This window comes from Malaclemys terrapin, chromosome 4, assembly GCF_027887155.1.
Source record: "Malaclemys terrapin pileata isolate rMalTer1 chromosome 4, rMalTer1.hap1, whole genome shotgun sequence".
NCBI classification, from domain to species: Eukaryota; Metazoa; Chordata; order Testudines; family Emydidae; genus Malaclemys; species Malaclemys terrapin.
The window spans coordinates 93,225,742-93,238,272 of NC_071508.1; the positions used below are offsets into that span (position 1 = coordinate 93,225,742).

At 47.4% G+C, this 12,531-nt stretch overlaps 1 protein-coding gene across 1 annotated transcript; it reads left to right on the forward strand.

The window, feature by feature from the left end:
* The first annotated feature begins 879 nt into the window (after window positions 1-879).
* On the forward strand, window positions 880-10,884 carry RHOV (ras homolog family member V). Its single transcript, XM_054028634.1, has 3 exons — window positions 880-1,384; window positions 7,283-7,341; window positions 7,662-10,884. Exons 1-3 carry the CDS (start codon window positions 1,189-1,191, stop codon window positions 8,100-8,102), a joined length of 696 nt encoding a protein of 231 aa, XP_053884609.1. The 5' UTR covers window positions 880-1,188; the 3' UTR covers window positions 8,103-10,884.
* The last annotated feature ends 1,647 nt before the right edge of the window (window positions 10,885-12,531 follow it).

Genomic DNA, 12,531 nt, shown 5'->3' on the forward strand with positions numbered 1-12,531 from the left:
AAGCACCAATAATAATCATCATCATTAGGGAATTAATAATGCACGACAGAGCCTTTCACCTGGAGGATGCTGTCTGGAATCCAGGTCAGATTGGTAGTGATTGAAAGTCAGTGCCATCTGATGGCTCTTCAGTGGCCTTTGTGAGGCCAGGTCTACTCTATAAACTTACATCGATAGAACTACGTCACTCAGGGGGATGACGCACTTATACCGACCTAACCCCCGTGTAGACAGCACAATGGCGAAGGGAGAGTTTCTCCCATTGACATAGCTACCGCCTCTCATGGAGGTGGATTAACTACACCAACGGGAGAAGCTCTCTCATTGGCCTAGGAGCGACTTCACTAAAGCACTACAGTGGTGCAGCCGCGCCTCTGCAGCACTGTACGTGTAGGCAAGCCTTAATATGCGTTTGTTGGTCTCCATTCATTTCCTAATGAACAGGTGTCCACATCACAAAGCTCCACTGCATTTTGTACTAATAGGCATCCTTACTTGAACATAAGGAAAGATTCTTGGACTGGAGACTGAAATCCCCTCTCGTTCCCCTTCAGAACAGGGTAAAGGCACCTTGGGAAGGCAATGTGGAAAACTTGCATTGCCACTGCTTTTGCTGTACCTGTTCTGAGCGTAGAGGACTTCACCCTGTAGGGCTGTCGGGCCACCACCTTTCACCAGCACTGAAGTCACTGAAACTGTAAGCAAAAGAGAAAATGTCGAGGGCAAGCAAGGAGGCTGGTGGATTGAGTTTGCTGACGCCCGTGAAGCAGAGTCAGGTTACAAGGACAGGAGGTTGGACTATGCAAACCAGGCTTTTTTTAAAACCACTACAGGTGTAGAACTAAGTTAAGCAATAGTAGCTTAGCAAGACGGAGAGAAGGTGGGACCCACGGACCAGTGCACAGAGCTCACTGCAGCTGATGCCTTGCCAGCTCCAAGACATTCCAAGGGATGTAGTTCCAGAGGCAAAGGAGCTGCTACCGTGTGTGGGCTATAGTGGCTGAGCCACACTCATTTCCTGCCTTGCTTTACCCACTGACACTTTCCTGGGGCTGCCGCTGGAGGCTTTTTTATTTTTTTGCTGGTTTTGTTTTTGTTTTAAACAGAGATTTGCAGCTTCCCCCACCCCCATTCACCAAACTTTTTAGAAGGGGGAGCAGAGCTGCTCCCCTTTTTCCTGTTCAAGACATGCCTCCCCAGGAGCTGCTGGATTATTCACCCGCCCTGCGAAGAAACAGCACCCCGAGGGGCAGTGGCCCACAGCTGGGCATCAAATGTGTCCTGGTAGGTGACGGGGCTGTGGGCAAGACCAGCCTGATCATTAGCTACACAACAAATGGATACCCTGATGAGTACCAGCCCACCGCCCTGGACACCTTCTCAGGTAAGGGGGAATGGAAGTTAACTGCCTATTGGGGAATCCTGCCTGACAGCAGCGTGCTATTGCCTTCTGGGGTTGACTTTCTTCCTTTTTTTCTACTGTCACAATGTCCTTGTCAACACTAGGGTTTTTCAGACACATCTTTCCAAAGCGTGCAGTTCCACCACTCCAGTGGTAGCAATGGTGGGAGTCCTAGTATAGAGGGGCTACCAGCTACAATCAACATTTTAAGCACCATGTCATCTATCCCTGTTGGAAGCCAATAGAGTCAACATAGTGCTTAAAACCTCAGCAGCAGCCATCAGTTCCCACAGTTAACCACTGCAGGAGCTGAACCGATTGGACTTTTTTTTTTTAAAGCTTCCCATGTGTAGACAAAGCTTGAGCGTAAGCTTTGCACAGGAGGCTGTAAAGGGAAACCGGTTTTGCCTCTCACGCACAATGAGGGAGGCAACTCTCGTTCTTGGCTAGAGCCTGTGCAAAACTGTAGAAAAAGAAGTTTTTTTCTGCTTGAGTCTGTTCCTTCAGGCCTGAAACATTGCAAAGAGACTTAGCTAGGGGTTCATTGCCTTGCCTGCATCTCTCCTCAGGAAAAAGGGGTGGTGGGTAGAGCTGTATGGAACTCTCAGAGGGGTAATTATTGATGAACGTATTACCCATAACTGTGCTAAACTCTGGGTGAAATCCTGAACTCTCTGAAGTCAGTGGCAAAACTCCCATTGACTTCAATAGGGTCAGGATTTCATCCTTGATCTTTCTATGGAAAGGTTTTATACTGCCTCCCATCACTGTAGTATCTGAGGGCTTCATGGACATATCATTAGACAAGACTCTGTCCCAAAGATTGTAACCCTGATCAGAATAGATATCCAGGGAAAGGGACAGCTGTGTGGCACTCTCAGGGTACGACTACACAGCTCACAGCAGAGAATCTCAGTGTCAGAGTCTACAAGCTCAGGCTTATTACTGTGTTAAAATCAGCTGCCCCAGCTGTGTAGATGTTGCAACACGGGCTCTGAAGCCTACAGAGTGGGGGTGGGATTCAGAATCTTTCCAGCCCAAATGTCTACACAACTGGTTTTAGCATGGCAGCATGAAACCTGCAAACCTGAGACTGTAGACCTGACTTTTGAGACTTGCTGTGTAGATCAGTGGCTCTCAACCTTTCCAGACGACTGTACCCCTTTCAGGGGTCTGATTTGTCTGGCGTACCCCAAGTTTCACCTCACTTAAAAACTACTTGCTTACAAAATCAGACATAAAAATACAAAAGTGTCACAGCGCAATTACTGAAAAATTGCTCACTTTCTCATTTTACCATATAAGTATAAATCAACTGGACTATAAATATTGTACTTACATTTCAGTGTATAGTATATAGAGCAGTATAAACAAGTCATTGGCTGTATGAAATTTTAGATTGCACTGACTTCGCTAGTGCTTTTTATGTAGCCTGCTGTAAAACTAGGCAAAGATCTAGATGAGTTGTTGTACCCCTGGAAGACCCCTGTGTATCCCCACTGTGTACACCACTGGTGTAGATGTACCTTCACTGGTGTTCTTGCTGTGTGTGTGTGTCACTGGTTAGGATTGGGATGCAGGGAGAGAGGTGACCGTATGGGTTTCTAAGGGTTTTATTGCCCTGGTTATGTACCTATTTAAGATTAAAATACTGGGGGAAAGACAGCTCTGTGGAAACGCTCGGAAATTCATGGCCTGGTTCTGTCCCTGTTGTGATGACAGATACAGGGAGAGGGAGACATCCATCTTTGTGGAAAGCTTTGAATTGTATTGCTCTGGTTGTGTAGCCGGTTAGGGCAGAGATACAGGGCAAGAGACAGCTGTGTGGAAATCAATCTCCTCTGATTTCTTGCCCTGGCTCTGGGGAAAGGAGACTGGAACCTGGGGTTTATCCCCCAATGAAAAAACAGCATAATTAACATAATTAACGAGCACATAAGTAAACACTGTCTGCTAAAGGTTTGCTTTGCATATTAAAAGATATGGGTGTTTGCTGTCTGGAGATAGTGCTGCTATCTGGCTCCTGGAGCAACAGAGAGTAAATAACATTCTGGTGATACGTTAACACCCCACTAACTCTTGTCTTCTCCTGGACTTTGTGCTGTCACTTTCCTAATGCTGTAGCTTCACACATTCAGGTCTCCAGCTACAAGCCCAGCCTGTCTGTGTTACGGGACTAAGAAAGTTTCCTTCCTTTTGTAATAGATCTTGGGTAACATTTTCAAAAGTGCCTAAATCCCATTTTCAAAAGGGACAATGGCATTAAGGAGCCTAACTCCCAGTGACTCTGAATAAGGCTTAGGCTCCTGAGTAACTAGTTCACTTTTGATATTGGGGCTCCTAAGTCACTTCGGCCTGGTGTGCATTCAAAGGTAGGTCAACATAGCTATAGCTACATTGGTGAGGGTGTGTAAAATCCACACCACCGACCGATGTAGCTATGCCAACCCAACCCCCACTGTAGACGGAAGAATGCTTCCTTGTATAGAGCTGCCATTGTTTAGGGAGGTGGTGTTGCTACACCAGTGTAAAACCCTCTTCAATTGTAGGTTGTGTCTACACTATGGGGCTATGCCAGTTTAGTCTCTGTCATGTAGACATACCCTTAGGCACTTCGGAAAATCTTACCACCTTGTCTATATTGCTTGCTTTTTCATCAGTGGTGCAAGTCTTAGTGGAGACAGGGCTCAGACATGTTAAACAGTAATCTGCAAAAGATTTCTTTTTTAAATTGGGCTTGTGCCTTTTTTGCTACTTTATAATGGCTAAATATGGGCTGAAAGGGTTTAAAAAAAAAAAAAAGAATTCTGCTTGTTTTTACCTTTAGAAATACCAGAAATGTGTACTGTAAGCTCTCCAGACCCTTAACTGATGGGGGAAGGGACGTTGACTTCTTAAGTATGATGTCCTCTGTCTAAAATGCTCATTGGCGTTGGCAGTGAATAGTTATTAACAAAAAATGAAGAGTTTAAGGAGTCTGACTAAAAATCCATTCCCCTCTCAATGGCTGAGCTTCAAAAACTCTAACTTCTAACATAGAAAACAAGCAGAAACAAAACCTTTAAAAAACATTTGAGGTCTCCTTTATCCATTGTAAAGAAACACAAAAGGGCACCAGACCAATTGTGATTCTTTTGCAGGTCAGCTCAAAACTAAAGACGTGCTCAGTTGGGATCCAGATCTGGGTTTCACATACCTCCAAGGCTGAGGGGTGCGTTTTTTTGTTCAGATGCCCCTCTAGTTCAGTCATCATTGTGAAGAGGTATGGGAGAACTGCTGGTCTGCACTGAGCCCTATTAGCTTTCCCCAGAGAGCTACTGGAAAGAGTCAAACAACATTCTGCTATTCCAGGGTGCAGGGGAATTTTAGAAAAGGGTCTGAGGAGCCAACATTCCCTTGAGTCTCTGAGGAAATACCACCCGGGTAATTGTCTGTTCTCATTCTGCTCCCACAACACTACCATGTTCAGTGTTGTGGAGAAGGACAGGGGCTTACCATCATTCATAATGATTATGTGTTATTGTTTTTCTGTATCAGCATCTTCTGAAGGGGCCCATCGCTAGGGAATGATCCAGAAAGGAGGAGGCAGCACTAGCTCAAGGGATCTTGCTGCCCTCTGCAATTTGGACATGGCTGTCCTCAGCCCACAGTCAGTCCCATGCTGAGCAGTCACTGGTGGCCTGAGCATCCACAGCTCTCATTGAAGTCAAAGGGAACGGCAGGTGCTCATCACCTTTGAAAACCAGGCCTTCACCATATTGCTGCTAACTTCAGTAGTCACCTCTTCTGCCTACCTGGAAGAGCCAGCCAGCTATAGGCCATAGCAAAAGTGGAGGAATTCCCGCCCTTCCCATTTATGAGTACAGATTGGCTAGAAGCAAAATCATTCCTCAGAACACCCCTGAACTTTAAGGAAGTTCCTCTCTGGATCCAAACTGCACAGTTTAGGCCCATCTTTATAATGGGCCTGAAAGGGAAACCCAGATCCCCCCGGGCTTTGGGCAAGTGTGGGTTTGGAACTGGATTTGGATCCAAACGGGATCTAATTTGGATCCAGTCCCGGAGCACCCCTGGAGTCAGCACCTATGTAGCTAGGTTGATCTAAATTTTAAGCATAGACCGGGGCTCAGATTCCCAGCAATTCTTTTGATCTGGAACAGGTTACTCTTCCTCCCCTGGGGCTAAGATATGGTAACAACACTGCTCAACTGTTTTCCAGCCACAAGGAAGCAATGGCTTTCACATATGCTGGCAGGAGAGGCAGCGCACTCTGTGTGCCTCCCTCCCTCCTTCTTTGCGTGCGGGTTTCTTAATTTCAGTTCATCCTCTCTCTCTCCTTCAATTTTCTGTCAGTAAGCAGAATCATTCTTCTCCCCAAGGGCTTTTATGACCCCACTGACACTGAGGTCAGTTGTTTCTGCCACTTCACTCACCAGCTAATAACTTGAAGAATAAGACAAGATTCAGTTTGCTTCTTTAAAATAACAAAACCCCTTCCCCTCCCCATCCCACCAGAGCCAATGACACATCAGAAATACTTCTAGTTGGTGTAAAGTGCTCACCATTGTCACCTTAGCACAGGATGTCTCCCTCCCTTCAGCAGACCCGTGCTATTTTCACATTCTGTCAAGACTTTAATGCAATTCCCAGCCCCTACCCTTTCCTCCAGCCATTCTCTGTGGAGTCTGAAATGCTCAGAGGTCTAACAACTTGGCTCTGAATTTCCATGGGCGGGAAACAGGGCCTGACTCAGAGACAGCTGGGGCTGATGACACCATGTTAAGGCTTCCTGCAATTATGGAATAATGTGGGTGCAAAAATTGCATATATAATTCACCACTGGTGGTAGAAATGGTGGCAACTGTAGAGTAGGCAACGCAGTGGTAAAGACACCTGAGCCCATTGGAGTTTGCTAGTGGTGGCAAGGCCTCAGAGTGCAGATAGGCCCAGAAAGAGCCTTCCAGAGGAACTAAATCACATTCCTTTTCCTTTAAGCACCTTTGCTTTAAAATAGTTTTTTATGTTCTTGGCTTTCCACAGCTGGAACAATACTAAGAGAGCATCTCTGAGAAGGTTTTTCTTGAAATGCCAAATCTCTGCCCTGGATGAGGAGGTGGGGTCCTGGCCAGTCCCAGGGAGGGTGATCTGAGGATACGTCTACACTAGCCAACTCGGGCTCACAGGATTCAGGCTGCGGGGCTGTTTAATTGCAGTCTAGACCTTCAGGCTTGGGCTGGAGCCCAGTCTTTAGAACTCTGTGGGGTGGGAGAGTCCGAGAACTCGGATTGAAGCCCGAGCACAAAAGTCTACAACACAATTAAACAGGCCCACAGCCCAAGCTCTGAGTCAGCTGGTACTGGCCATCCATGGGTGTCTAATTGCACTATAGACATACCCCAAGTAGTCACAGAGTGCAAAAAACTAGGAGTTAGTCCCTGAAGTGCAAGATGCTATGTATCCCTAACTGATCTTTTGGGGATGTGGGAGAAGATTGTCAAATTATTGCTAGGACACTGTTTGACTAAAAGGCCAGCCCAAGCAAAGGTCTTTGTGTAGTAATGCCCTGGAAAGATTCCCTCAAGGTGTCGAAGCAACCAAAGAGACTGTCTCCAGGAAAGCCGGTGCAGGTTTCCCAAAGTGCTTGCTAGGACAGGGTTTGGGTGTTTTAGTGAGGGCTGGGTAGATAGCCAGACAGGGTGGACACATGCAATAAAACTGAGAGTCACTTTAACACTGAGTCAGGGCATTAATTCAAAGAGCTCCCCAGGGACACAAAACAGAATTGGAGAGAGGTGTGTGTGTGTGTGTGTGTGTGCATCTGTCTATCTGCCTCAAAGGCAGCAAGTCTGTGTACTCATCCTCTCTCTCTCTGTGTTGCAGTGCAGGTTCTGGTGGATGGAGCCCCGGTTCGGATCCAGCTCTGGGACACAGCTGGACAGGTGAGACCAGTCAAAAGAGAACCAGAAGTTTTGGTTCTAACTAGTCTGTGGAACAGGTGCTATTAGCGGGGTTTGTGGGGAGGGCAGTATACAGCTGGGAAAGAAGGACACATACAGTAATGACACTAATGAAACAGAATGTGACAAGGACTCTTGTCATTCTGGAGGGCTGAGTTTCAGGGACTTGGAAGTGGCATGAAGAGGACATGGTGCCCTGACTCTGAGATGCTGTTAGCATATTCATCCTGTGAAGGAGTCACTCCAGTATCACACTGTTGGAGTTCAGTCCGATGATCTTCTCTCTCATTTTTCTCCTGCAGGAGGACTTTGATTGCCTCCGATCACTTTGTTACCCTGATACTGATGTCTTCCTTGTCTGCTTCAGTGTGGTGAACCCCAGCTCCTTTCAAAACATTACTGAGAAATGGATCCCTGAGATACGGATTCACAACCCCCAGGCACCAGTGCTCCTGGTGGGGACGCAGGCTGACCTGCGGGATGACGTCAATGTCCTCATCAACCTGGACCGCTACCATGGGAGGCCTGTGCCCAAGCTTCAGGCTGAAGGCCTGGCGGAGAAAATCCAGGCACAGTCCTACATGGAGTGCTCAGCACTGACCCAAAAGAACCTGAAAGAAGTCTTTGACACAGCCATTGTCAGTGCAGTGGAGCACAAAGCCCGGCAGGAAAAGAAGATGACAGCCAAAGGGATCAAAACCCTCTCCAAGTGCCGTTGGAAGAAGTTCTTCTGCTTTGTCTGAATCTGGTTTGGAAAATCACCTCATGCCAGTGCTGATCCCACACCTTCTTGGAGAGCCATGTGACTGCACCTATGGCATCAGCGAGGAGGATGCTGTGAGCTGTTGAGGCTTGGAGTCCTGGCACTTGCTGGGTTATGGTCACAGGTCTGGGAGACATGAAATGGACTTCAATTGCACCTGGTTACCAAATGGTCCTCTAGCTTTAAGCATCTGGTAGACGTGCCTGTGGTGTCCCAGATCAATGGGAGCCTTTAATACACCCAGACTTGGTCCTAAAGAACAAGCAGGTTCACTATGCCCAGTTTGACCAGTTTCATTTCTGAAACCTAACTAAAACTTCCAAAATCCTATCCTAGCATAATCTAACTCTGGTGTAAACCTTAAGATGGATTCTGGAATGCTGGCTCTAGTTTGGCCATTCTAAAGTCTTGGTTGAGAAGAGGGAGGGGGTGTTTAAGGGAGACTACCATGTTGTCTGACAGGGGCTGGTCAGTTTTAAAAAGTAGGACTTAGATGCTTCCCCTCTAAATCTCTCTGATCACTAAAGGAGGGGAGGGGGGAACAATGTCATCAAGATGTGATAGAGCAGTGCTCTTGGGTTTGTAAAGATACCTTACCATGTGGGAAAGGGCTTACCCATGAGGCATACCCTGGAAAGAGACCAGTGGCTGTCTGAGGGAAATCACACTACAAGCTGCAGTCATCCTTGAAGCAAAACATTCCCTAAAGAGGGCTCCATGGTACAGAGGGTTACTGTGCTACAGCCACATGCTCAGAAGTGATCACTCCTTTTGGGTGCCCACCTTGAGACACCTTTGTGCCTGATGTTCAGAGGTGGTGAGGAGTGGGACCGCTGGGCCTCAGCACCTCTGGACATCAGGCACAAAGGCAACGCTGGGATAGTGAGAGATTTATAATGCAACAGGGAAGTGCAGTGGTGTTGAGGGAGAGAAGGAAAAGCATGTAATGAAAGGAAGAGAGAGATGCAGAGTGAAGCCAAGAAGGAAGGAGAGAGGGGAAGGAGATGAAGGAAGGAAAGAGTAAAGGGAAGGGAGGAAAGAGGGGAAAGGGAAAGGAAGGGAAAGAAAGAAAAGTTATTCCACTATCACACTTGTAGGATTTGGCTCACGATGAAAACTCAAGTGAGCGCGCTTTTTAAAATGTTTTTGTCCCTCAGTTTCAAAATTCAGGAGAAAGTAGTGGGGGGACAGGATGGACAGTTCCTCTTGTTCAAATAAAACTATCAGTTTAGGTGCTGTATGGCAGAACAGGAAAGAATCGTGTTCCCCTTGTATTGTTCAAACCTTGAGGCTGCAGACTGAGAATTGAGGGCCCAGGGCTCTCCTTTCTGTTCTCAGGAGTTCCAGCTTGATCCACTGAGGTCAGAAGCAAAGGAAACCCTTAAAGATCCTGCCATAGGAAGACACGCACTCTGTCTGCTCCAGGCCCGCCCAGCGAAGCAGCCCACTTTGTCTGTGAGTCTGTTCCCTATGACCCTGAGAGCAAGGTCAGTTTCCCAGTGCAATTACTCACCCTTCTTATTACTGAGCTTATCTCCATTTCTAAAAAAAATGTCCACAGAGACATTTCAGGGTAGTTTACAGGGTAGAGAACATCACAGGCCTGTCATGCAATGCTTTGGAGAGTCAGGGGGTGCGCTGCACCTGCCAGTCAATCATCCCTTTGGACACTGAAATAATGTCAGGCCAGGGGATATATTTGGGGTGTTGGTTTTACACACACACACACACACACACACACACACACACACACCCCTTGCCTACTCTGATTATAAAAACCATAGCATTTCACACGGGTGGCCAGAATGTGACCCATAGTCCAAATGCCACTCAGATGACAGCCACCTTCATCTTTAACACAGAGGTGCAGTCCACTAAGAGTAGAGGCCCAAGCATGCAGTGCAGCCAGGTCACTTGGATCAAGATGGAGCATTGCATGTGGAGACTTGTAGTCTCCATTGGCTGCAGCCCTGTATTAAAGCTGACCATGGCTGCAATTGTTCCCTTTTGTGCAAACTGGGTGTGGCCCTTCTGAAATGTCACTGAGTTCAGCTGGATCCAGTCATGCAGAGCCAGTAATTAGAACTGAAGAGAGGTGTCCTGGGTTATTTTGCAACCATGGGCAGGGCACTGTCAGTCGAATATCGCTTTCAGTCATAGATATATCACTGGTTTCAGAGTAACAGCCGTGTTAGTCTGTATCCGCAAAAAGAAGAACAGGAGTACAACTCCCACCTGTTTATGCTCTCTGTATGTGTGTATATATATCTCCTCAATATATGTTCCATTCTATATGCATCCGAAGAAGTGGGCTGCAGTCCACGAAAGCTTATGCTCTAATAAATTTGTTAGTCTCTAATGTGCCACAAGTACTCCTGTTCTTCTTTTTGCAGATATATCACTGCATTTCTTTCCTAGCTGTGTAGGACAGCTCTTCTGTATAACTAATTCTGTTTGCAGGTTGGGTCTTTGTGCATTTCCATAATGTAAGAACAAACCCTGAGACAGGGCTGATAAGGAGAACACCCACTGAGCCTGAGGAGGGCTGAAAGCTCCTGCAGGAGCTCATTGGAAGTGCTGAACTTCCCTGGTTCCCCAGTGCAGAGTGAGTGCTGTGGAGAGAGCAGGCATTCCCCTTCAGTAGCTCTGAACGGACAATGGGGTTGCTTTGTCCCAGGAAAGAACTGTACTCAGAGCTGCTTTCGTCCACTGTTCACCATGTCTAATGTTTGTTTAAATAAAATGGTCTTATTTGAGAGTGACTGAAGTCTGTGTTCATAATTTCACTGGTGGCAAGAAGCCTGAGGCCTTCTGCGGGTAATGGGATTGTTCTACTGGATAGCCGCCCTCAGATTGGAGCTATATGCCCTTGTGAGGGAGTGTCCACACCACACAGAAAGGGGGTTAAGGTGGCCATGTAGGCCTATTAACTCCATAGGCTGCACCTGGAGGAAGAAAAGCCAGGGAGCAGAGAATTGATTGCAAGCAGGTTCAGCTATGCAGGAATAGATGGGGCCTATAAAGCCAGGAAGCTGGCATTAGACAGGGACTGCTGGTGGGAAAGGGTAGTCACTTCTTGGGAAGAGAGAGGCAGGTTTGGTGCTGGTATTCTCACGGAAACCAAGAGTAACAGGAAGCATCCCAGGAAAGGAGCAGTGAGGGCTGACAAAGTGAAGCCCAGAACTGCTGGGTTGAGGGTCCCTGAACTGGAACCTGGAGTAGAGAGCAGGGCCGGGTTCTCCTACCAGCTACTGAAGGAGTGGCACCTGAGGCAATGAATGAGAAGACTGCCTAGGACAGCAGAAGGAAAGACTTTGATATACCCTGAAATGGAAAAACACATAGGGTGACCTGACTGCAGGGCTGAGTCACAAAGAGGCTGCAGTGGCTTGTGTAGTGAGAGAGGAGCTGCAGATCCAGAGAGAGATGGAGGATGGCATGTGACCATCGGAATGGATGTTGACCTGATCTAATCCCCAGCGTGGCCAGGAGGAGGTGCCAGACTAGGAGTGAGTGAAGCACCCCCTCGCACCCTTTTTCTGCCCTCTGTCCCCCAGACCAATTTTTGTTGGCATTGCTACTTATCCCTTCCTCAGTCCCAGTCCAATTCACTTCTTTAACTTCAACTCAACTGATAGTAGATGAGTTTTAGGTGAGGAAACTCCCAAGAGCTGCCAGTCACCTGAGTTTCTTCCCTCCACCCTCAAAAGCCAGTCCTGGTGACAGCTCCTCTGGGTAAGAAGGGCTGGTAGTGACACAAGAAGCAAGCTAGTCTCATCAGTCACGACTCAGCAGCAGCTCCTTAAGAATGCAGCCTTTGTAGCCCTCTCAGCACAGGGTGAGATGCCCATCTCACACTTAGATCCTCTCATGGTAACAGTGTGTTGCTCTGGCATCAAGCTGGCCTCATTCCTGGTAGCTCAGATAGTATTTAAATGCTGGCTGAGTGGTCTGTGCTGGCCAAGGCACAAAGGAAGATGTCCCTGTCCCCAGGATCTTAGTTTATAAAACCACAGTCATTTTAACCATTCCAATCAAAATCTTGGGGCCTCACAACCACTCTCAGGGTGGGGGAGGGACAGAATCCAGCAGAAGGGTTGGGGAGTAAGCGGGGAAGAAACAAACTGGAAGATGGAGGCTGCTGAAAAGCTGAATCTGAGAGAGGAAGAGGGTTCCTGCTGAAAGGTCATAATCTGAGCGCCTTTCTTCCAAGCATGGGAGGCAGGCTCATTCACTGACTGCAATCTGCCCCTTGTTGGACCTGCTTGAGTTAGAATGTGGGAGGGGGTTTTAAACACACTCTGCACAACACACAGTGCAGCAACTTATGGGCTCCATGGGGTCAGTGCTTGGCTTTGCTATTTCCCATAAGACTGCCCCATCTTCCAATAATGATTAAGACATGCAGA